Source organism: Heliangelus exortis, chromosome 3, assembly GCF_036169615.1.
Source record: "Heliangelus exortis chromosome 3, bHelExo1.hap1, whole genome shotgun sequence".
NCBI lineage: Eukaryota > Metazoa > Chordata > Aves > Apodiformes > Trochilidae > Heliangelus > Heliangelus exortis.
Window position 1 is genome coordinate 114531519 of NC_092424.1, and position 25062 is coordinate 114556580.

General features: G+C 58.1%; 1 protein-coding gene across 2 annotated transcripts in view; it reads left to right on the top strand.

Annotated features, from left to right (window-relative positions):
- The first annotated feature begins 1332 nt into the window (after positions 1-1332).
- SELENOI (selenoprotein I) overlaps positions 1333-25062 on the top strand; it is a 34295-nt gene continuing 10565 nt past the window's right edge. For both annotated transcript variants that reach the window (XR_011725479.1, XM_071742353.1), the window contains exons 1-7: positions 1333-1468; positions 16702-16770; positions 17000-17108; positions 19260-19334; positions 19824-20086; positions 22344-22452; positions 24334-24382. Coding sequence is in view for 1 of the 2 variants with exons in the window: in XM_071742353.1 (XP_071598454.1) it covers positions 1421-1468; positions 16702-16770; positions 17000-17108; positions 19260-19334; positions 19824-20086; positions 22344-22452; positions 24334-24382 (722 nt within the window). In the remaining variant the exon portion in view is untranslated. The remainder of the gene's footprint in view (positions 1469-16701; positions 16771-16999; positions 17109-19259; positions 19335-19823; positions 20087-22343; positions 22453-24333; positions 24383-25062) is intronic.

Consider the following 25062-nt stretch of genomic DNA (forward strand, 5'->3'; position numbering starts at 1 on the left):
GAAGCAGTAAGGGAGGCACTGGAGGGCCCCCAGCCTGGTCAGTGCCATGAACTGAGGGGTGAGAGGGCAGAAGGTTTGTCCCAGGGAGGTCGTCTGATCAGGGAGCTGCTCAGCTGGGGAACGATGGGGAGAAGGGAACCAGACCCAAACTACAGCAAGACGCCCGAGCTGACATGAGAGAGATGGAGGCAGTGCCAGAAAAGCAACCTTGGCAGTCTGAGTGCTGGGAGGACAGAGTGCTGCTTACTGGTGAGACCTCTGTGTGTGTGAGTGGACTGGGGAGCAGCTACTGGACTCAGACTGGGAGCAGAGGTGCCCCTGGCCCATGGCATCAGTGGATGGAGTCAGCGGGGTCCCTGTGCCAGCTCCTGGAGAAAATGCTGACCTTGAAACTCCAGGGACCAGGGTGGGAATGCTGCGTGTCCTGAAAATGAGCGGGGAGGCCTGGAGTGCCTGAGGGGAGAGAAGGGCTGAGGCTGAGAGCAGGATCTCCCAGAGCCTTCCCCAGGACAGGCAGCCAGGACTCCATGTGCAGGATCCCCTCTGCCAGCCCAGCCTGGAGCACATCCAACCCTTCCCTCATCCCCACATCCCCAGGGCTTTCTCTGAAACCCCTCCAGGCATGATGGGGACTCCAGCCCTGCCCTGGGCAGCCTGGGCCAGGCCCTGACAACCCTTTCCAGGGAGAAATTCTTCCCCAGCTCCAACCTAAACCTCCCCTGGCACCACTTGACTTGTGCCAAAAGTTCCTCTTCTCCCATCCCTTGTTCCTTGGGAGCAGAGCCCGACCCCCCCTGGCTCCAACCTCCTCTCAGGGGCTTGCAGAGAGCCACAAGGTCTCCCCTCAGCCTCCTCTGCTCCAGGATCAGCACCCACAGCTCCCTCAGATGCTCCTCACAGCTTCTCCAGCCCCTTCTCCATCTTCTCCAGCCCCTTCCCCATTTCCATTCCCTTCTCTGGACACTCTCCAGCCCCTCAATCTCCTCCTGATCCTGAGGGGCCCAGAACCGACTCCCCGGCACGGAGGAGCAGACAGCACACAGCGCTCCTCCTCTGTTAGCGCCACGTTCCACTCCCGGGGTTCCGCCCGTGATCTTTATTTATTTCTTTATTTCTTTATTTCTGTATTTCTTTATTTATTTCTTTATTAAAACCCCAATCCCCACTCTTTTCCGGGCCGTTCCCCGCCCCTTCCCCTTTCCCCTCAGCCGCGCCCGCTCCCTCAGCTCGGCGCCCTCCGTCCTCCCGCCCGGCAGGGGGCGCTGTCGTGGAGAGGGAGGGGAGGAGGGGGCGTGTGTAGTGACGTCACGGTCCCGCCGGGTGGGCCGATGAGGCGGGGGCCGGCGGGGGGGGGGGGCCTGGGCCTGGGCCGGGGCGGGCGGAGAGCGGAGGGACCCGGGGAGACCGGGCCGGGGGCAGCATGGAGTACGTGAGTGCCGAGCAGCTGGCGGGCTTCAGCAAGTACAAGGTACCCGCCGCAACCCCGAGGGGGTGGGGAGCGGCCGGGGGGGCGCCGCGGGGCCTGGAGCCCTCATGGGGAGGGGGCCTGAGGGGAGGGGGCTCCGTGTGACCCGGGGCTCCGTGCGACCCGGGGCTGTGGGGAGCGGGAGGTGTTGGAGGAGCTGGCGGTGAGGTGGGGGCTGCCGTGAGGTTGGGGGGGGCAGTGCCTGAGGGGTGAGGGGTGGGCCAGGGTGGTGTTGTTTGGGGAGGGGGTTCTGTGTGTGGGGGAGTGAGGTTCTGTGGGATCGGGGTTCCGTATGACCCGGGGCTGTGGGGAGTGGGAGGTGTTGGGGGGGCTGCAGTGAGGCTCGGGGTTCGGGGGGGGTCTGTGAGGCCCTGTGCCATGAGGAGGGGGTGAGGTCCTGTGGGGAGGGGGCTCCGTGGGCCTCAGTGCCGTGAGGGGTGGGAGGTGTTGAAATCCGGCAGTGGGGTGGGGGCTGCAGTGGGGTTGGGGATTTGGGGGTGGGGGTGTTTCTGTGGGGCCCTGTGCCATGGGTTGGGGGGGGGGGGGGGTGAGGTCCTGTGGGGAGGGGGCTCCGTGGGAGTGGGAGGTGTTGGGGGATCTGGCGATGAGGTGGGGGCTGCAGTGAGGTTGGGGGATGGGGGGGCTGTGCCTGAGGGTGAGGGGTGGGCCGGGGTGATGTTCTTTGGGGAGGGGGTTCTGTGGGACCCAGTCCCCCGGGGGGTGGGAGGTGTTGAGATCCAGCGATGAGGTGGGGGCTGCAGTGAGGTGTGGGGTTTAGGGGGGGGTTCTGTGGGACCCTCTGCCTTGGGGTGGGTAAGGGTGAGGTTCTGTGGGGAGGGGGTTCCGTGAGACCCAGTCCCTGGGAGGGCAGAGGGGTTGAGGTCTGGCAATGGGGTGGGGGCTGCAGTGGGGGTCAGGGGCTGAGGGTGAGGGGTGGGGGGGCTGCATGGGGCCCTGTGCCCTGCTGGGCTGTGTGTGAGGTGCTGGGGCTCCTGGAGCCCAGGGGGGGGGCTGCAGTGAGACCCTGGGACTGGGGGTCCTGGGCTGCAGTGGTGCCTTGTGCAGGGGGGTTCAGTGCTGGGGGACCCAGAGCTGGGGGAGGAGGGGGGGGATGCATGGGGGGGCGGGGGGCTCGGTGCTGTGGGACCTGGTGGTGAGTGGGGACTGCTGCAGATCCTCACCCCACGAGCTATGGGGCTGGGTTCTGTGGGGTGGGAGTGGGGGGGCAGCCACGGGGGGGTCTGTTGCTGGGGGGGGGATGGTTGTATGAAGTGTGTGACCCCCACCCCTCCATTGCCCCTCCCTGGGGTGCAGGGAGGACCCCAGCAGTGAAGCCACAACTGTGTGAGGTGTGGGACCCCTCCTTGCAGGGCAGGGGGGGCAGTGGGTCCTGTGTCCCCCAACCTGGGTGGGGGGCAGCGTTGTGCTCAAGGGCGTGGTGAGTGGGCACATAAAGGGATCACAAGAGGGTGCAGATCCACGTGGTGGGGGCACCTCCAGCACAGGGACTCCCCCCACCCCCCCCCCCACGTTTATCTCAGGACCAACTTGTTCCTGCCCCGTGGCTGCTCCCTGCACGCTCAGCCCCACAGAGATGTCCCTGTCACCTCCTGCCAGTCTGGGTCTGGGTCAAAGTGCTGGAAAGCTCTGAAGGAAGCAGCTGGAAGTGCAACCAGGCTCTGCTCTGGCACCTTGAACCCCCAGGGACTGGGTTGGGGCCATATGGGATCCATAGCAGAGGGAAGCACTGGATTGAGGTTTTCCATAGGCAGGGAGGTGCTGGCTGTCCTTTCTTCCTCTCCAACACCAGCACCAAAGCTAAAAGGGTTCATCTCACTGCTCGTTTGCTTTGCTCTTGTTCTTGAGCCATGTTGCAGTTGTGCTTCCAGGGTGGTTCCTGAGGTGTCATTTTTCAGGGGCCTGGAGGGATGGGACCCTGCGAGGGGGAAGGGTTTGCAGCTGGGAGAGGGGAGATGGAGAGGAGATCTTGGGCAGGGAGGGAGGGAGGGAGGGAGGGAGGGAGGGAGAAATTGTTTGGTTGGACTTGGTGATCTCAGAGGTCCTTTCCAGCCATGAGCATTCTGTGATTCTCAGGTGTGGGCCATGGGTTAGTGGTGGCCTGGAATAAGGTGATGTCCTGGCTGGGCTGGAGTGGGATAGGACAAGGGGGAAGGGTTTGGAGCTGGGAGAGGGGAGCTGGGGCTGAGATGGGAGGGAGAAATTGCTTGGGGTGAGGGTGCTGAGCCCCTGGTTGCCCAGGTTGCCCAAGGAAGCTGTGGCTGCCCCATCCCTGGCAGTGTCTCAGCCCAGGTTGGATGGGGCTTGGAGCCCCCTGGGCTGGGGGAGGGGTCCCTGAGCATGGCCAGGGACATTTGGGTTGGAACTGGATGAGCTTTAAGGTCCCTTCTCAACCAGAGCAGTCTGGGATTGTATCATTTCAGCATGCAGGACAGGCAGGACAAGTCTGTTCCAGGCCCCACTATTCCAAAAGGATGAGGACAGGCTGGTGAAGGACCACAGGGATGATCCAAGCAGGGGAGACCTCATCCCTGGGGTCCTGTATTGAAGGGTGGCTGCAAAGAAGCCAGAGGCCCTTTTGCCAAGGAGGGCTGGGGGGTGCAAGCTGCTGTGGGGAGCTTCTGACTGGGCACGGGAGGAAAATCTTTCAGGATGAGCACAACCAGCTGCTGGAATCAGCTCCACGTTTGGCAGGAAAGGTGGGAGCAGGAGATCCTTGAGGTCCCTTCCAAGCTGGGATGCTGGGATGTGTTGGTGAGGAGGCAGGGGAGGTGGTGTCTCTGCAGCTGGGGCAGGAGGGAGGGCAGGGGAGGGGAGGGGAGGCTGCCTGCCTGGGGCTGCTCTCCTCCTGGAGCTGTCTCTGGAGGGACAGGGGTGCTCAGGGCTGCCTCCCCCTCTGCTTCTACCCCCTGAGAGCTGAGGAGCTGGAGCTGGAGGGGCTGGGCTGAGGGGGTTTGCCCAAGGTGCCTGCCTGCCAGCCACACGGGGCTCTTGGAAGGAATGAGATGATCTCCAAGGGCCCTCCCAGCCCAAACCGTGATTCCTGAACCCCCAGCCAGCTCTTCCCTCTCCTCCCTGTGACCTGGTGGTTCCCCCACTGGGGATGTCCCAGGAATCCTGGAGGAACTGAGGAGCAAGCAGGAACAGAGCCCTGAGCTCAGTGCTGAGGTTTAAGGCAGAAGGAATTTCCATCCCCAGCTGAGTGCAGTGGGAGGGGGGAGAGGGAGAGAGACAGAATTCCAAAGGCTTTAGGAGATCATAGGATTGGAACTGCTGGTCAGGGAAGGAGGAGAGCAGGAGGTGGATTCAACCTCGTTCTCCCCAAAACAGCCTGGAACAAGAAACCAGAGAGCTGAGGAGCTGGAGGGGCTGGGCTGAGGGGGTTCCCTGTGTGCCGGGGTGTGGGAGGTGTTCCCTGGAAGCCAGATGGGATGGGGATCCATCAGCAACCTCCAGGTGTGTCTTGGCTGTGCCCAGCAGTGTCTGGAGGGGCTTGTGGTGTGCCCACCCCCCCTCCCAGTCCCTCTGGGGTGAGCAGGGAGTCTCCAGTGGAACTTGGGGAGGGTCCAGACAACTGCAGCAACTTCCTCACCTGTGTGGGAGGCACTGAGGAGCTGCTCCCAGGTCCCTGCTCTTTCTGGAAACACCTCTGATGAAAAGGCAGGGAAATCTCTCAACAAGACCCTGAATGCAGAGCAAGGGCAGGAGGGAAGCCCTGTGCTTCCTGGCACCAGCTCCACACTGGTGGTGTGCTTACTGGGTCTGGGTTTGGGTCTGGACTTAGGGCTGGAGGCCAGGTTGGATGGGATCTGGGCTGCTGGGACTTCATGAGCTTTAAGGACCTTTCCAACCCAAACCATCTGATGGTTCTGTGCAAGGTCTGGGGGTGGTTCTGTGGTTCCAATGATGGTTCTGTGAAAGGTCTGGGGGTGGTTCTGTTGTTCTATTCATGGTTCTGTGCAAGGTCTGGGGGTGGTTCTGTTCTGTTCATGGTTCTGTGCTTCTAATCATGGTTCTGTTGTTCCAGTCATGGTTCTGTGAAAGGTCTGGGGGTGGTTCTGTTGTTCTAATCATGGTTCTGTGCTTCCAATCATGGTTCTGTTGTTCAGTGGAAGGTCTGGTGATGGTTCTGTGGTTCTGAAAGGTCTGGGGGTGGTTCTGTGCTCCTAATCATGGCTCTGTTGTTCTAATCATGGCTCAGTGAAAGGTCTGCGGGTGGTTCTGTGGTTCTCACCGTGGTTCTGTGGTTCTCACCGTGGTTCTGTGGTTCTCACCGTGGTTCTGAAGTTTCTCTGAGTTTCTTTGCTCTGAGTTTCTTTGCTATTTTAGCTTTGAGGAGGTGGCAGATCCAGGCCCAAATCCTGCTGCTGGGTTACAGACTCCAGCCTGGAGCTTCTCCTGCTCTCCCTCTTCTCTGCCTTGAAGGTGGCACCCTGGGTCATAATCACAGAGTGTCAGGGTTGGAAGGGAGCTCTGGAGCTGCTCCAGCCCAACCCCCCTGCCCCAGCAGGATCCCCCAGGGCAGGACACACAGAACACATCCAGGGGGGGTTGGAAAGGCTCCAGAGAAGGAGACTCCACAACCTCTCTGGGCAGCCTGGGCCAGGGCTCCCTCACCCTCACACTCCACAAGTTTCTCCTCAGCTTGAGCTGAAACTTCCTCTGTTCCAGCTCCAACCCATTATTCCTTGTCCTGTTCCTGGGCACCCCCAACAAGAGATTGGCCCCTTCCTCCTGACACCCACCCCCATCCCCTTGACCCCCCCATCCCTGCTCTGTTGGTTGAGGAGGGGTTTGACCTCTGGGAGCAGCTGCCCCCCCTTTCCTGGAAGCCTTTTCTCAGGAGCACCAAGGCGTCACCCCAGAAGGACAGAGGGAGGAGCAGGGGTGCAACATAACCCCAGAGTCACTCAGCTGTTCCTGCCCTGTCCCCTGCCTGGTCCCCAGGGCTCTGACCTTGGTGGAAGGGGTCAGCAGCCCAGCTGAGGTGGCTCAGATGGTCTGACTGGAACCCCCCCACCTCCAGGTGGTGCAGCTGGAAAGCCCCTTGGATGGGACATTGCTCCCGGGTGGGAGCAGCCCCAGAGCTGATCCCTGAGCAGACCCAAACCTTCTGCAGGACACAAACCCTGCCAGCCCCTGCTGCAGCCACCTCTGCAGCCTCGGGCTCTGCCTGGCAGAGCCTCTCCAGCCCTCAAACCATGTGGAGAAGAGCAAGCAGATTTTGGGGGGTGGTGGTGGGGTGTGGAGGAGTCAGGATGTGTCCCAAGGGCAGGAACGTGTCCTCAGGGGGAAGGTGCTGTCCCTGGAGCTGAGCAGGAGAGGGGTTGTGCAAGATGATCCCCAGGGTTCTCCAGCCCTGGCTGCTTCGCTCCCCCCTCTGCCTCTGCCAGGAGCACAGATGGGAGGCAGGGACTCAGGAGCCCAGATGGCTGCAACTCTGCAGCGTGCATCTTCCTCCTGCCTGGGGGAGAGGGAGGTGGGGACACTCCTTCTGTCACAGGCTGGCTGGGTGCCACGGGTGGCAGGGACGTGGAGGGAACCATCCCAGAGCAGCCGGGGAAGGGAGGTGGAAGAATTCCTCTGCCTGTGCCCCAAAACCTGCAGCGGTGATCAGGGAGGCTTCAGCTGCAACCCTCTCACTTCTTCTTGGGGAAGGGTGTGGAGAAGTTGTGAGGAGCATCTGAGGGAGCTGTGGGTGCTGATCCTGGAGCAGAGGAGGCTGAGGGGAGACCTTGTGGCTCTCTGCAAGCCCCTGAGAGGAGGTTGGAGCCAGGGGGGGTCGGGCTCTGCTCCCAAGGAACAAGGGATGGGAGAAGAGGAACTTTTGGCACAAGTCAAGTGGTGCCAGGGGAGGTTTAGGTTGGAGCTGGGGAAGAATTTCTCCCTGGAAAGGGTTGTCAGGGCCTGGCCCAGGCTGCCCAGGGCAGGGCTGGAGTCCCCATCATGCCTGGAGGGGTTTCAGAGAAAGCCCTGGGGATGTGGGGATCAGGGACATGGGGCAGGGGGCACAGTGGGGTTGGGTTGGTGACTCAGTGATCTCAGAGGTCTTTTCCTGCCTTACTGATTCTGTGATCCAGTGGGAGACTTTGGGGTTTGGGTGTCACCTCTGAAGACACTTCAAGGTACCCTGGAAGGGGAAGGAAGGATTTTTCTGCTGGAACAAATCCTCTGCAGCTCCTGCCAAGGCCTCCCCCCAGGAGCTGCTGTCCCTGTTGGCTGCAGAGCTGGACAAAAACCTGTCTGCTCCGGCACTTCCTCTGCCTCCTCAGCCTGCTCCAGGTGATGGATGTTTCTGGCAGGGTGGAGGTCTTGGTGCCCAAAGCAGCTCCTGCTTTTGAGGCCCTGGAGCAGGCTCTGTGTGTCGGCCTTCCCTGGACACAGGAAGCAGACACACACCTCTGCTTGGGTCCTGATGGCCTCTGCCCACTGCTGGCACTGTGTCCCTGTGGGGTCCTGAGTGGGCTCTGCCAAGGAACAGGCAGATGGTTGAGGGAGGGGATTCTCCCCCTCTGCTCTGCTCTGCTGAGACCCCAGCTGGAGTTGTGTGTCCAGTTCTGGAGTCCCCAACAGCAGAAGGACACAGAGCTCCTGGAAGGTGTCCAGAGCAGAGCCACTCAAATGCTCAGAGGGCTGAGCACCTCCCTGGGAAGCCAGGCTGAGGGCTTGGGGTTGTTCAGCCTGGAGAAGAGGAGGCTCCCAGGTGAGCTCAGAGCAACCTCCCAATATCTGAAGGGGCTCCAAGAAAGCTGGGGGAGGGCTTTGGACACGGGGGGGTAGGGAGAGGACAAGGGAAATGGGTTAAAACTGGAAGAGGGGAGATTGAGGTTGGAGATGGGGAAGAAATTGTTGAATTTGAGGGTGCTGAGCCCCTGGTTGCCCAGGTTGCCCAAGGAAGCTGTGGCTGCCCCATCCCTGGCAGTGTCTCAGCCCAGGTTGGATGGGGCTTGGAGCCCCCTGGGCTGGGGGAGGGGTCCCTGACCATGGCAGGGGGGGCACGGGGGGGGCTTTGAGGTCCCTTTCAACCCAAAACCATTCTATGACTGATTCTGTGATCTGATTCTGTGGCTCCGTGCAGGAAGGTGCAGCCAGGCTGTCTGGGGGTGTAAACCTCGTGGTTGGATGCCCGGGGTCAGATCTGCTTCTTACAAAACCTGTCTGCTGCTCCAGGAGATCCTCCTGTAAGAAATACCGGGAGAAAGGAGGCGGGGAGGGGGGGGAGAGAAACTGGGACCATCTGGAACATTCACAGAGGTGTCTGCTGCTACTTTGCTGCCTGTAGCAGAGAAAACCCTCCCCCTCTTCCCTCCAGGGCTCTGTTTTTGCAGAGAAACCCAAACAGCTCTTCCCTGCTGCCGCTGTCTCCGCTCGGATGCGGAGCTGGAGCGGGGCCAGCTCAGGAGGGGGGGACAGCAGAGACACCGCACGGCTCCGGGACCTGCTCCACCTCGTGTGACACAGCCCCGGACACTGCTGGGGACTCTGGTGGCAGCTGCCGGGCTGCCAGAAGGGAGATGTGGCCGTGGGTGAGGGCAGGGTGCTGCAGCTCCCCTGTCCTGCTGGCTCCAGGCACCTTCCCTGCTTTTCCCGTGGTTTTCCTATTCCAGTCACATGCCCCGTGTCTCCCGGCACCTCCACTGGAGCTGTCTGGGATGCAGACAGGCTGAGAGCTGGGCTTGGGCAGCGTGCAGGGTCCCTCCAGGGACACCTTGGAGCATCTTCCAGTGCCTGAAGGTGCAGCCGCAGGCAGGGGGATCTTTGACAGGAAATGGGGGGGTTTTGGTCAAACTGAACTTGTGCCCAGGCTGAGAGAGTTGGGGGTGTTGAGGCTGGAGAAGAGAAGGCTGCAACGGGGAGACCTTAGAGCACCTTCCAGTGCCTGAAGGGGCTCCAGGAAAGCTGGGGAGGGACTTGGGACAAGGGCCTGGAGGGATGGGACCCTGCGAGGGGGAAGGGTTTGCAGCTGGGAGAGGGGAGATGGAGAGGAGATCTTGGGCAGGGAGGGAGGGAGGGAGGGAGAAATTGTTTGGTTGGACTTGGTGATCTCAGAGGTCCTTTCCAGCCATGAGCATTCTGTGATTCTCAGGTGTGGGCCATGGGTTAGTGGTGGCCTGGAATAAGGTGATGTCCTGGCTGGGCTGGAGTGGGATAGGACAAGGGGGAAGGGTTTGGAGCTGGGAGAGGGGAGCTGGGGCTGAGATGTGAGGGAGAAATTGCTTGGGGTGAGGGTGCTGAGCCCCTGGTTGCCCAGGTTGCCCAAGGAAGCTGTGGCTGCCCCATCCCTGGCAGTGTCTCAGCCCAGGTTGGATGGGGCTGGGAGCCCCCAGGGCTGGGGGAGGCAGGGGTTGGGTGGTCTTTGTGGTCTCTTCCCACCCAAACCAGTCTGGGGTTCTGCTTTATTCACCTCTGGTGTCACACAGTCACCAGTTCACCATTCCTGGAGCACATCTCAGAGCCCCTGAGTGCTCACTGTGCCTTTTCCCTGCAGCTCACGGAGGACCAGGGGAGATCCTGGAGTGATGTGTTTGGTGTGAAGCTGTGTGTGTGTTGGTGAGTGTGTGTGTGTGTGTGTGTGTGTGTGTGTGTGTGTGTGTGTGAGTGTGTGTGTGTGTGTGTGTGTGAAGTCCAGGTAGGGGCTTCTGGCTGGATGTGGGGAGCTCCTGAAGGGGCTGTGTTACCCTCTGGGGGATATGGCCATGCAGGAGGGTGTGGGACTGCCACTCCTTCCCTGTGGCACGGGAACAGGAGAGGGAAGGCAGTGACACGTCTCCCATTCAGGTCCAAAGGTGGGACAGCTTGATGTCTCAGCCCAGAAGCCTCGAGGTGCTGAGGAGCTGAACTTTAGAGCCTTCTAGTGCAGAACTGCTGCACCCTAAACCCCTTCCATTCCTGTGTCCTGGCTCCTGGGCAGGAGCTGGTGGTGGCAGCCCGTGGGGAGCACACGGCCTGGTGGCTCTGGTGGCTCCTGGGCAGGAAGATGAAGTCCTGGGAGCAGCCAGGAGATGCTCAGAAAAGTACTGAGCACCCCCAGCTCTCTCTTAGGGCTCCAAGGAGAGGTGTTCCAGCCCTCTGGTCCTCTTTGTGGCCTCCTGGAGATCTTGCATTGCTTCAGGTGGTGAGAAGCTGGTGCTGCAGCCTCAGGGGGGGCTCTGATCCATCCCTGCAGGACAGACCCTGTCCATGGGAGGTGTTTCCCTCAGCTCCATCCTTTGAGCTCTGGCAGGATTTTCACACGGGGAAACAGCTCTGTTCCTCATTCCTGCTGTGGGATGGGAAGGATGCTCCTGAGGGCTTCCTGCTGCCCTCCTGGAGAAAAGCAAGGACACACTGGTGGCCTTGGAGCTGAGTTCCTCCTGTGGCTGAGGGGTCTGTGCTCAGCAGCACTGCCAGGGGGGTCTCTGCCCCCTCGGTGGAGCAGGAGGTGACTTCTCCTGGCCAGGGACAGCCAGCAGGCTGGGTTTGCAGTGTGTCCCTTGTCCTGCAGTGTCACCTGAGGCCTGGGGGCACTGGAAGCACCGAGGGCTGAGCAGCACAAGGATTTCCTTGTCCTGTGGGAAGTGCTCTCCTCCTGGATGCTCCTCACCCTTTTTCATCCAGGTGGGGGCCCCTCATCTCCTGGGCTGTCCCCAGCCCCAACCAGTGCCACCAGCAGAGCTGCTGCAGGTCCATCAGCTGTGTCTGCTTTGTGTTCCAGGAGGGGGAAGTGCTGGAGAGGGGACAGCAAAGGGCCACAGAGGGGACAGGGACATCTCTCCTCTGGGGAAGGGCTGAGGGATGGGGTCTGGAGAAGACCTGAGGGGATCTTACTGGTACTTCAGGGGTGGGGGTCAGGACAGGACCAGCCTTTTTTTCAGTGGTGCTCAGAGGTCATGGGCACCATCCAAACAAACACCAGGAGGAACTTCTGGGCTTTGAGGGTGGCAGAGCCCTGGAATGGGCTGCTCAGAGAGCTGGGGGAGTCCCCATCTCTGGTGACATCCCAAACCCCCCTGGACACCATCCTGTGCCACCTCTCTGGGTCACCCTGTCCTGACAGAGGGGTTGGATGCCCAGAGGTCCCTTCCAGCCCCTTCTGTGATCTAAACATTTCTGTAGATCCTTTAATCTTGCCCTACGTGGTGGGACCTCTGTGCCCTGAAGGAGGAGGTGCTCTTCCCTCCAGGAAATCCTCAGGAAATCTCCTTGCCTTGGGGTGCCATGGGGAGCACAGCAGTGGGAAGCAGATGCCTGGCAGGCTTTGGCAGGCTGCTCTGGCAACACCAACCCTGCAGAGATCTGCACAGGGAGACCCCAGCCTGTGCCTGGCGTGGTTCAGACTGGTGGCACAGCCACCAAACTGGGGTGGGGAGCAGCAGGAACCAAAGCTTTTGGCTGCTGGCAATGTGTGTGTGAGGCTCGGGTGGTGAAAGGGCCAGGGCCTCCTCACCCCCAGGCAAACTGCTGCCTTCTGCAGCTCCTGGGCAGGAGGAGAAGGAGCCTCTGAGCCCTGTTCTTCAGCCACCTCACTCCTTCCCCCAGGGCTTTTTCCTTCCTCTGGGGAGGCTCTGTGTGTGTCTGCCTGGGAAGAGCATCCCGAGGGGCTGGGCTGTGGAGGGCAGAATCCTGGAATCATTAAGGTTGGAGAAGACCTCCAAGACCATCAGGTCCAACATCAACCCAGCAGCACCGTGCCCACAGAACCCTGTCCTGAAGTGCCATGTCTCCAGGGCTGTTCAGCACCTCCAGGGATGGTGGCTCCTGGTAAGGAGCCTGCCAGGAAGCCCAGGAGCCCTCCATGGCTCCATTAACTTCCAAGATGAGCAGCTGCAAAAGTTAGAGATGGTTTTTGGTTTTTTTTTTTAATTCTTCTCCTACTCTGTGGTTAAATTCGGAGGTTTTGAACCTCTGCCCAGGCTCCTGTGTCCCTTGCAGCTCTTGTGCTCTGAGAGCCCCCTGCTTGCCATGGTTGGAGGAGACACATCAGTGCCTGCAGGCTCCCTGGGAAGGACCTGGCTGAGCTTTTGTTCTGTGCTCAGCAGCGAGGTGAGGGCTGGGGTTGGCTTTCTGGAGACACTTGTGATGTGTGGGGAGAGGTGCTGCTGAGTGCTGAGCTCCCAGCACCATCCCCTGGTGCTCACAGCTCCTCAGCACAGTGCTGCTGGGCCAGGGCTGCCTGCTCAGCAGGGAGGTTGAAGATCCTGAGCTGTGCTTTGGGAGGGGGCTCCCAGACTCTGTCTGCAGCCACACAGTGGCAGTGGTGGAACAAACCCTCTGTGCTCAGGGAGCTGCTTCAGTCCACACTGGCTCCTGCAGGGAGGAGGAAGTTCCTAGGAGGAACTTCAGACCTCTGTGAAATTCAGTTTTTTTCTTTTTTATGAGAAGCTGACTTGGCCAGGGACTCATCCAGGCCCTCCCAGCATGGAGGTGCTGGGGCTGTCAGGCTGCTCCTCTCTTGGTGCTTGGGTTGATGCTCCCAGGGTGAGGCTCTGGTGCTGCTGCAAACCATCTGTCTGCCCCTTCCTTCTGGGCACAGGAGCTCCCTGGGGCCACTCTGCTGGTTGGGTGCTCAAACCCTTTTTCTGGGCTGCACCCCCAGGGTGTGGGCAGCAGGGCCAGGGAGGGGATTGTCCCCTCTGCTCTGCTCTGGGGAGCCCCCCCTGGGGTAAAGCTGTGTCCATCCCTGGGGTCCCCATCAGCAGAAGGACACGGAGCTGTTGGAGCCAGTGCAGAGGAGGCCCTGGAGCTGCTGGGAGGGCTGGAGCAGCTCTGCTCTGGAGCCAGGCTGAGAGAGTTGGGGGTGTTGAGGCTGGAGAAGAGAAGGCTGCAACGGGGAGACCTTAGAGCACCTTCCAGTGCCTGAAGGGGCTCCAGGAAAGCTGGGGAGGGACTTGGGACAAGGGCCTGGAGGGATGGGAGCCTGCGAGGGGGAAGGGTTTGCAGCTGGGAGAGGGGAGATGGAGAGGAGATCTTGGGCAGGGAGGGAGGGAGGGAGGGAGAAATTGTTTGGTTGGACTTGGTGATCTCAGAGGTCCTTTCCAGCCATGAGCATTCTGTGATTCTCAGGTGTGGGACATGGGTTAGTGGTGGCCTGGAATAAGGTGATGTCCTGGCTGGGCTGGAGTGGGATAGGACAAGGGGGAAGGGTTTGGAGCTGGGAGAGGGGAGCTGGGGCTGAGATGTGAGGGAGAAATTGCTTGGGGTGAGGGTGCTGAGCCCCTGGGTGCCCAGGTTGCCCAAGGAAGCTGTGGCTGCCCCATCCCTGGCAGTGTCTCAGCCCAGGTTGGATGGGGCTTGGAGCCCCCTGGGCTGGGGGAGGGGTCCCTGACCATGGCAGGGGGGGCACTGGGGGGGCTCAACACCCCCAGCTCTCTCCCCCAGGCTCTGGAGGAGGGGATGCTGCAGGGCAGTTGCAGGAGCCAGGACCTGGTGGTGTTTGGGAGTTCTGAAGGTCCCTGGCAGCACTGATACTCTGGCAGTGACTGTCCTGGCTGCAAGGGATCCCTGTCCCTTAGGGTGACACCAGTCTGGATCCACCTCCTTGGTCCCTTTGGTGTCCCCTGAGGTGGCAGAGCAGCCTTCCAGGTGTCCTCCCAGGTGAGAAGGTGAAGATGAGGTTGGTTGTTTCAAGAGCAGCAAAGGTGAGGAAGGGCCTGGAGCAGAAATCCTGTGAGGGGCTGAGGAGCTGGGGGTGTTTGGTCTGGAGGACGTGAGAGGAGACCTCAGGGATCTCTGCAACTGCCTCAGGGAGGCTGGAGCCAGGAGGGAAACAGCCTCTGCTCCTGAGGGATGGGATAGGAGCTGAGGGAATGGATGGAAGCTGTGCCAGGGGAGCGTTAGGATGGATGTTAGGAAATATTTTTTCCCTGAGAGGGCTGTCAGGCCCAGGACAGTGGTGGAGTCCCCATCCCTGGAGGTATTTAAAAGGCTTTTGGCCCTGGTCCTTAAGGACAGGGTTTGGTAGTGAGATCATGGAGCTGGTCAAAGGTTGGACTGATGAGCCTGGAGGCCTCTTCCAACATAAACATCCTGGGATTCTGTGACCTCTGCAGAACAGTTGTCCTCTGCCAGGAGAACCAGGGCATTCCAGGTCTGGGAGTGAGGTGGGACCACGTGCAGCCATGGGGAAAAGCTGCTTAGAGACTTTTATCCCCCTCAAGTCCCCAGATGTGGGGGGAAAGAGGAAATCTCCACGGGCCATGGGACCTTAGAGATGTCAGCACAGGGACCCCAGAGCTCTTCCCTGCCTTGCTCCACGTGTCACCTCTGGTTTCTTGTTCCAGGCTGTTTTGGGGAGAATGAGGTTGAATCCACCTCCTGCTCTCCTCCTTCCCTGACCAGCAGTTCCAATCCTATGATCTCCTAAAGCCTTTGGAATTCTGTCTCTCTCCCTCTCCCCCCTCCCACTGCACTCAGCTGGGGATGGAAATTCCTTCTGCCTTAAACCTCAGCACTGAGCTCAGGGCTCTGTTCCTGCTTGCTCCTCAGCTCCTCCAGGATTCCTGGGACATCCCCAGTGGGGGAACCACCAGGTCACAGGGAGGAGAGGGAAGAGCTGGCTGGGGGTTCAGGAATCACGGTTTGGGCTGGGAGGGCCCTTGGAGATCATCTCATTCCTTCCAAGAGCCCCGTGTGGCTGGCAGGCAGGCACCTTGGGCAAACCCCCTCAGCCCAGCCCCTCCAGCTCCAGCTCCTCAGCTCTCAGGGGGTAGAAGCAGAGGGGGAGGCAGCCCTGAGCACCCCTGTCCCTCCAGAGACAGCTCCAGGAGGAGAGCAGCCCCAGGCAGGCAGCCTCCCCTCCCCTCCCCTCCCCTCCCTCCTGCCCCAGCTGCAGAGACACCACCTCCCCTGCCTCCTCACCAACACATCCCAGCATCCCAGCTTGGAAGGGACCTCAAGGATCTCCTGCTCCCACCTTTCCTGCCAAACGTGGAGCTGATTCCAGCAGCTGGTTGTGCTCATCCTGAAAGATTTTCCTCCCGTGCCCACTCAGAAGCTCCCCACAGCAGCTTGCACCCCCCAGCCCTCCTCTTCTCCCCAGCACTCCCTGGCAAAAGGGCCTCTGGCTTCTTTGCAGCCACCCTTCAATACAGGACCCCAGGGATGAGGTCTCCCCTGCTTGGATCATCCCTGTGGTCCTTCACCAGCCTGTCCTCATCCTTTTGGAATAGTGGGGCCTGGAACAGACTTGTCCTGCCTGTCCTGCTCTGCCCTAATGACTGAGAAGTGCCCTAATGACCACATCCCAGGGTGCCCATCAGCCAGCCAGGGGAGATGCAAAGGCACCAAACAACCCCCTGTGCCTGAAACTGGTGTGGGATGGCCTGGATCTGGAGATACTTGTGGATGCAGGATGGGGGCATGTGGGGGTTTGGAGCACCTGCAGGTCCTGTAGGACAGGGAGGGGGCTGAAGACCTTGTTTGTAAATATCTGCTGGGGGGAGAAAGGATCTTCCAAGTGACTGGAGATGTTGAGGCAGTGGTAGCTGCCATCTCAGTGAGTTAATCCTTGACTGAAGGAGGTTCCCAGCACTCAGGGCCGGTGGGACTGACTCTCCTTGCCCCTCTGCATGGCACCTTTGGGTGCTGAGCCAAGAAGTTCCCTGGTTCTGTTCATCTTGAGGGGCAAGGAACCCCTCAGGGTTGCTCAGGGAAGAGCATTCCCAAAGTGTCCTTGATGGGGATTCCCTTGAGTTTTCCTGCCTTCCAAAAACTTGTTTTCCTGTTGTGTTGCATCCCAAAACTCTGGGGTTCCTTCCCAAAGCTCTGGGATTCCTTCCCAAAGCTCTGGGATTCCTTCCCAAAGCTCTGGGGTTCCTTCCCAAAGCTCTGGGATTCCTTCCCAAACCTCTGGGATTCCTTCCCAAAGCTCTGGGATTCCTTCCCAAGGCTCTGGGGTTCCTTCCCAAAGCTCTGGGGTTCCTTCCCAAAGCTCTGGGGTTCCTTCCCAAAGCTCTGGGGTTCCTTCCCAGAGCTGTTGTCCCAGCCCTGTGGAGGGAGGGATGGGGTGCAGAGCTACACCAAGAGCTTCCTCTGCATGTCCATGCCCAGTGGCACAGGAGCTGCTGGATGCTTTGTGGGTTGTTTGCTGGTGACACTGCCCCTGACCCAAGCATCCTGGCAATGCCACAGCTCTGGCAGGAGGTGTCCTCATGGGAAGCTCCCTCTCTGGGGGCCTCTGGCTTCTCTGCAGTGGTTTGGGAGCCCTGACTCTTGGGTTTTTTCCTCCTTGTTGTTGGCAGTACAGCGCCGTGGACAGCAACCCCCTGTCTCTGTACATCATGCACCCCTTCTGGAACACCATAGTGAAGGTGAGACCTCCTCCTCCTGCTCTGCTGGCACTTGGGGCACCACAAAGTCCTCTCTGTCAGCTGGCACAGCCTCCCAGCCTGCCCCCAGCTCCCTGCATGCCACCCCCCAGCTCCCTGCTGCCCCACCACCCCCTGGTTGTCACCAGGTTCTCTGCTGTGGCAGGAGCAGGACTGTGTCCCTGGCCACCTCGTGATGAGTCTGTGTGTTCTTGTGCTTGCTTCCCCTCAGATCTTCCCCACCTGGCTGGCCCCAAATTTGATCACGTTCTCTGGCTTCCTCCTGCTTGTCTTCAACTTCTTCCTCATGGCATACTTCGACCCTGACTTTTATGCTTCTGGTAAGGTTGCACCTCCCTGGTTGGAGGAGAAGCATCACAGTGGTGGCATCTGTCACCTCCTCTGCTGTGACTTCTGCTGCTCCTTGGTGAGCTCTGGGCATCCCCTGCTCCAGAGGAGGGACAGAGTGGGGGGGTTTGAACTCATCGGGCTCCATGATGGGGACTTGTCACCTTCCCTTGGCTGCTGGGTGGGCCTGGGCCTGGCTGGCAGCCTGAGGAGGAGGAGGAGGAAGGAGCAGGAGGTGGCTTTGCCTCCAGAGCAGACACAGTCCCAGTGCCCCCGTTTCAAACCTGAGCAGGGTTCTGAGGGAAGCTGCTTCCCTGAAGGCCCCAGCTACAGCCTTGGTCTTTGCATCCCAGCAAACTGCCCTCTGGCAGAACCACACCAGCACCACCTCCAGACTAACCAAGGCAAAGCCCCCTGCCTCAGTTTCCCCTGAAAAACTCTGAAAAAGGCTTAGGCTCTGAAAAAGCCTAAGGCAAGGACGTGTGCAGCTTTGAACTTGAACAGCACCCACATTCATTGAGCCCCATGATTCATTTGTGTCCCCTTCCTCCTGGGGGTGTCCCTTTCCTCCTGGGGGTGTCCCCTTCCTCCTGGGGGTGTCCCTTTCCTCCCTGGGTTGTCCCTTTCCTCCCTGGGTTGTCCCTTTCCTCCTGGGGGTGTCCCCTTCCTCCCTGGGGTTGTCCCCTTCCTCCCTGGGGTTGTCCCCTTCCTCCCTGGGTTGTCCCCTTCCTCCCTGGGTTGTCCCTTTCCTCCTGGGGGTGTCCCCTTCCTCCCTGGGTTGTCCCTTTCCTCATGGGGTGTCCCAGGGAGCAGATGAACACAGCATGGTGACTCTCAGTCCCTTACCAGTGGCTTCCCCTCTCTTATTTTTCTCTCCCTTTGCCCCTGCCAGGTTTGGTTCAGGTTGCTCAGAAGGGTTCATCTCATTCTTCTAAAACTGAGCCAAGCATGAAACCACAGAAGTTAAGTGGGAAAAGCAGTGGTTTCTGGGGCTTGGCTGTCAGGGGTGTGCTGGAGAGGCCAGGCTTTCAAAAGCTCAGGTGGGGGCTGTTAGCTGAGGTCTGGGCTGTGTTCTTGGTCCATAAGCCATGAGAAGAAAAGCTGAGAGCAGCTCAGGGAAGGAGGCTCAGCCTGGGAATCCCCAGGACATCCAGAAACTTGGGCTCTGCCAAAGGGATGGTGAAGCTCAAGCTTTGGGACCCTTTTATACATCCATGTTACACGTGTCCTGCTCAGAGAGACACCTTGGCATTGAGGTGGTGACACCTCCAGGAGCTTGTGCCTCCCCTCCTCAGGTCGTTTGGTGGCTCTGGTGCCCTCCAGTAGCTGCAGGAAAGGCACCATCTTGCTGCTCTCAGAAAAGGTGACACTTCATGGAATTATGGTTCTTCAGGAGAGCCCCGTGTGCCGTCCCTGGGAGGCTGACACCAAGAAGCCACTGTCCCTGCCTGGGCTGGTTGTGTTCAGATGCACCTCTGGGCTCCCTGGGTGCCAGGCTGGCTGCCTGCCCACACGGTGCTGGAGGAGGTGGAGATGTTGTCGAGGAGGAACTGAGAAAAGGAGGGCAGGCTGCAGGCTGGAGGCAGGGTGGGGAGCCCTGACAGGTTTCTGTAGAAGCAGAACGTTGCCACAGCCCAGAGAGGCTCTGCTTGGGCACGTGGTGGAGGAGAGGCTGATTTCTTCACAGAATCCCAGGCTGGTTTGGGTTGGAAGGGACCTTAAAGATGATAAAGTTCCAACCTGTCCTGGGCAGGACAGCCCAGGCTCTGGGCAGGACACCCAGCTCTCACCAGACCAGGTTGCTCCAAGCCCCATCGTGTCTCCTGTTTGGGTAACAGTTGGGAGCTACCATCAGCAGCTCTTACATCCTGAGGCTTTGGAGAGCTGGGCACAGAGGAGAAGTTATGTCCTGGAAAGCCAAGTCCCTGGTGTCTGGGTTTCATGTGCTGCTTTGGACCAGCTCTGCCATCACCTCCTGGAAAGCCAATGCTGTGGTTTGACCATTTGAGCTCTGGGGGTGCTTTGGGGGAACTGCCAATTCTTGTTGATCTTCACTGAACTGAACCTGGGCTGTCCTCAGCTGGGTCTTTCTGCTCTCCACAGCCCCTGGGCTGTCCTCAGCTGGGTCTTTCTGCTCTCCACAGCTCCTGATCACCAGCACGTTCCAAACACCGTGTGGGTCATTGTGGGCATCCTCAACTTCATGGCCTACACCTTAGGTAAGACTTGAGCTGGCTGAGCTGGGGCTGTGTCCACGCCGTGCCTGGCTGTCCCCTTATCTCCCAGCCCATTGAGAAATGCTGTAATGTTGGGTTTCTGCCATGCATAAATCCTGTCCCTGCTGGAGCAGCTTGAATCAGGGAGGAATTGGGGTTGGAAGGGACCTCTGAAGGTCACCAACCCCCTGCAGCCAGCAGGGACACCCAGCTCCTGGGAGCTGCTTTGGGAAGCCAGCAGGAGGCTGTCCCAGAGGATGCTGGCACTGACTTGGAGGCAAATTGTGCAGTTCTGGGCCTGCTGTAAATAAATTAAACCCTGTCCAATTATTTGCATTTCTCAGTCTCAAATGCTGGGGGTGGGGAGCACACTCCCCAGGGGAGGGGGGAGATGGACCCAGGAGAGGCTGCTGCTCCCTGTCCTTGCTCCCTGTCCTTGCTCCAGGGGGTATCCAGCAGAACTCCCCATTTCCCTTTCTTCTCTTCCCACAGATGGGGTTGATGGGAAGCAGGCTCGACGCACCAACTCCAGCACACCCCTGGGAGAGCTCTTTGACCACGGCCTGGACAGCTGGGCCTGTGTCTTCTTTGTGGTGACAGTCTACTCCACCTTTGGACGAGGCTCCACGGGTGTCAGCGTCTTCGTTCTCTACCTCCTCTTATGGGTGGTCTTGTTTTCATTCATCCTCTCCCACTGGGAGAAGTATAACACAGGGATTCTCTTCCTGCCCTGGGGATATGACATCAGCCAGGTGGTGAGTATGGACCGTGGCTGGGCTCCAGCAGAACCTCACTGTGCCTGGGCTGTGGTGCTGCCCCTTGGGCTGTGCGAGGCCTGCACGTGGCTCTGCTGCATCTCCAGAACCTTGTAACTCCTGGGGTGGGACCCTAAAGCCCCCCCAGAGCCCCCCCTGCCATGATCAGGGACCCCTCCCCCAGCCCAGGGGGCTCCAAGCCCCATCCAACCTGGGCTGAGACACTGCCAGGGATGGGGCAGCCACAGCTTCCTTGGGCAACCTGGGCAACCAGGGGCTCAGCACCCTCACCCCAAGGAATTTCTCCCTCACATCTCAGCCCCAGCTCCCCTCTCCCAGCTCCAAACCCTTCCCCCTTGTCCTATCCCACTCCAGCCCAGCCAGGACATCACCTTATTCCAGGCCACCACTAACCCATGTCCCACACCTGAGAATCACAGAATGCTCATGGCTGGAAAGGACCTCTGAGATCACCAAGTCCAACCAAACAATTTCTCCCTCCTTCCCTCCCTCCCTGCCCAAGATCTCCTCTCCAGCTCCCCTCTCCCAGCTGCAAACCCTTCCCCCTCGCAGGCTCCCATCCCTCCAGGCCCTTGTCCCAAGTCCCTCCCCAGCTTTCCTGGAGCCCCTTCAGGCACTGGAAGGCTCTCTCTGGAGGTGATGTCCCCAGCCTGGCTCCAGGCTTTGTGGAAGGTGGGAGTGTTCCCAGGCTGCTTGCATGACTTTGAGCTCCAGTTGCCCCAGTGAGCTGGGCTTGTGCAGCACTGGAGTCCAACTGCTCAGAACTGTGAAATCCAAGGAGGTTTCTGTGGTGTGATTCTGCATTTTGTTGTGAGTAGCTCTGTAGATGGACTGCCCACAGCAAGTGAGGTTTGAAGGACACAGCTGGCCTTGTGTTTCCTCTGCCTGGGTTCTGCTCTCCTAACATGCATGTTTTGGCCACCTAAATCATTGTTCTAATTGGTTCCCTGCCTTACCCCAATGTGGGGATGTTCAGGAAGCTTGGGACTAGCAAGGCACCCGTCTCCCTAAGGACTTCTCTGCAGGAAGCTTTTCCTGAAGATGTTTCAGGACTGGGAGCAAGCTCTGGATGGTAGGATTCACCTTTCCTGTTGGTGGCTTCCTAGGAGCAGCACAGGGCTTCTTCCTCTTCTGCCTTTCCCCGTGCAGGGTGGGAAATGCAACAAGTTGGGCAGGAGAGTTCAGTGAACTGCAGGAATGATCTGTGCTGGCAGGAGAGCCTGTGGGTTGTCCCTTCTGACCCCTTGTGCTCTGACCCCTTTCTCCCAGAGCATTGCTTAACCCTGGAGCTTTTGGAGCTCTGCCTCTTGTGGAGAGGTGGTGGGGAGGGCTGAGCTGCCAGCTCGGGGTCACTACTGACCCTGAAATGTCCCCTGTGAGCCCTCCCCCTGGAACTGCTTCAGCAGATGGATCAGAATGAGTCCCTGAACAAACCCTGCAGGGTCACTGCAGCTCATGGTGTAAAACCTCTGGTGCTTCAGGAGTCCCAGAATGGGTTTGGTTGGGAAAGACCTGGAAGGTGATGGAGTCCAACCCTTCCCCAGCACCACCCCATGTCCCTCATCCCCACATCCCCAGGGCTTTCTCTGAAACCCCTCCAGGCATGATGGGGACTCCAGCCCTGCCCTGGGCAGCCTGGGCCAGGCCCTGACAACCCTTTCCAGGGAGAAATTCTTCCCCAGCTCCAACCTAAACCTCCCCTGGCACCACTTGACTTGTGCCAAAAGTTCCTCTTCTCCCATCCCTTGTTCCTTGGGAGCAGAGCCCGACCCCCCCTGGCTCCAACCTCCTCTCAGGGGCTTGCAGAGAGCCACAAGGTCTCCCCTCAGCCTCCTCTGCTCCAGGATCAGCACCCACAGCTCCCTCAGATGCTCCTCACAACTTCTCCAGACCCTTCTCCATCTTCTCCAGCCCCTTCCCCAGCTCTCTTGTCCTCTCTCACCAGCACATCACCACTTCCAGCTGTAGAAGGGCATCTTTGCTCCTGCAGTGAGGAGCAGCTCCTGGTTGTGTTTTTTTTTTCTCAACACCTACTCCAGTTATTACATCTGGTCTCATAACGTGGGATGTTTGTGGCTTTGTTTTTATTATTTTTTCTCCTTCCTGCTGGTGGGAAGATGTGAACAGGAGGTAGCTCAGAGCACACAGAGCTGCCTTCCCCTGCAGCTGGCAGTGGGTGCTGCCAGACCTGCCTGGCTGGTTCCTCACCCCTTCTTTCTCCTCTGCTCTCTTCCAGACCATTTCAATTGTCTACATAGTGACAGCCATTGTGGGAGTTGAGGCCTGGTATGCACCTTTCCTGTTTAATTTCTTATATAGAGACCTATTCACTGCAATGATTATTGGTAAGAAGCTCCATGTTGAAGCCTGTCTTTTAAACTCCACCTTTTCACTGCACCCCATGTCTCAATTACATGGTCCTGCTGTTCTGTTGGCCTCCCTGGGAGCTCCTCTGGGCTGTTCTGGAAGCAAATAATGGAGGGGGTTCTTGCAGCCTCTGCTTTCCCAGCAGTTCAAAGTTTTGTTTTCTTCTCCTTGGTCACTTTGGAGGAGTTAACTCTGCTCTGCCTGGCTCTGGGCAAGGGAACAGAGCACTGTGTGTAGCCCAAAAGCAGTGCAATTCCAGCCAAACCCCAGCCTTTCTCTCCAGGGGTCCCTCAGAACAAGCCACCACAAAAGGGGGGGAAATAATTCAGGTGAAGCTTAGCCAGGCAGAGCTGTCTGTGCTTCCTGTGCCTTATTCAGAAGTTCCAGTTTCGTTTTTCTGAGTCCCTGTCCCTCCCTTTAGGGCTTCCTGGGAACTGCTCAGTTTCAGGTCATTGTGTCTCCAACCCAGTGCTTGCACCTCACTTAACCTGAGCTTTGCTTTGGCAGCTGTGGGACTGACTGCACAGGTGAATAACAAGTGCACAGAGAAATAACAAGTGCACAGAGAAATAATAACAAATGCACAGAGAAATAACAAATGCACAGGTGAATAACAAATGCACAGATAAATAACAAATGCACAGAGAAATAGCAAGTGAACAGATAAATAGCAAGTGCACAGAGAAATAATAACAAATGCACAGAGAAATAACAAATGCACAGGTGAATAACAAATGCACAGATAAATAACAAATGCACAGAGAAATAGCAAGTGAACAGATAAATAGCAAGTGCACAGAGAAATAATAACAAATGCACAGAGAAATAACAAGCGCACAGATAAATAACAACAAATGCACAGGTGAATAACAAATGCACAGAGAAATAACAACAAATGCACAGAGAAATAACAAATGCACCTCTCCCATGTGGAGGCTGGAGCAGGATGTCTCCCTTGCCTGGCTTTCTGCACTGGGTTATTAAAATCAGGGATATTTACAGCTCTGCCAAAACAACCTCCTGCTGGATGGACATGGAAGGAGTTGGGAGAGGCTCTCAGCAGCAGCTTGAGTGATGTTCCCCACTGAGGTCTCAATGTCTTCAGAGTTATTTAGACTCTGTCTCATTTGTCAAGTTAAATAACAAAGAGGTTTTGGGGTTGTTATTTTTTTTTTTTTGGTTTTGCACAATGAGAACTCGGGCTCTGCTCACAGTGGGAGAAGCAGCAAATGGGCTGTGTGAGGAAGCCTGGAAGCTGCACAGCCCTGTTGCTCCTGGAGTTAGGACTTGCCTCATGTCTCATTAAGGGCAGTGTTATAATTAAACTCCACAACTCTTTATAAAAAAGCCCAGCAGCTGGCTCCTTAGTGCAGCCTGTTCGAGCTGAGACATCTTTTCATCTCTGGCAGGCCTGGGTGTAATTGCAGCTCTGGGAGCTGAGTTAGGAGCACCTACTTCTAAGTGTGCTCAGGTATTCTTGGGTGCAAGCCCAGAGCTGCCTGTGTTGCACCCAACACTGTCAGAGTGGTTCCAAAGAATGTTTATCAGTATGGTGATAGGTGCTGTATGTATATAAATATAAATATAAATATAAATATAAATATAAATATAAATATAAATATAAATATAAATATAAATATAAATATAAATATAAATATAAATATAAATATATATAAATATATATAAATATATATAAATATATATAAATGTATAAATATATAAATGTATAAATATATAAATGTATAAATACAAATAGATATATACATAAAAGCAGCAGAGCCCACCCAGCTGCCCTCTCTGGGCTGCAGGTGATGGTCTCCCTCAGGCCTGGGGCAGTAATGGGGCTCTCTCTCTTCCAGCTTGTGCCCTCACTGTGACGCTGCCCATGAGCCTCTATAACTTCTACAAGTGAGTGTCTGGGTCCTGGGGTCCCCTCCCTGCACCAGAACCTTTGCAAGAACCCCCAGAGCCTCTTAGAACTTGGGTTCCTCAGTAGTCCCAGAATGGGTTTGGTTGGGAAAGACCATGGAGATGATGGAGTCCAACCCTTCCCCAGCCCTGCCCCATGTCCCTCATCCCCACATCCCCAGGGCTTTCTCTGAAACCCCTCCAGGCATGATGGGGACTCCAGCCCTGCCCTGGGCAGCCTGGGCCAGGCCCTGACAACCCTTTCCAGGGAGAAATTCTTCCCCAGCTCCAACCTAAACCTCCCCTGGCACCACTTGACTTGTGCCAAAAGTTCCTCTTCTCCCATCCCTTGTTCCTTGGGAGCAGAGCCTGACCCCCCCTGGCTCCAACCTCCTCTCAGGGGCTTGCAGAGAGCCACAAGGTCTCCCCTCAGCCTCCTCTGCTCCAGGATCAGCACCCACAGCTCCCCCAGATGCTCCTCAGGAGAATTGAGCTCCAGACCCTTCCCCAGCTCTGTTTTTAGATGACTGTTTCCAGGCTCTGACACACCAGAGTGTCCCAGTTTGCACTGGGAGGACTGGGCTGGCAGGGCCTGCAGAAGGGCTCTCAGCTTCCTCAGGTTGGTCCTGTTGGTGCCAACCCAGAAAGGCAGATGACCAAGTGCCTCTAATTCTGGGGTC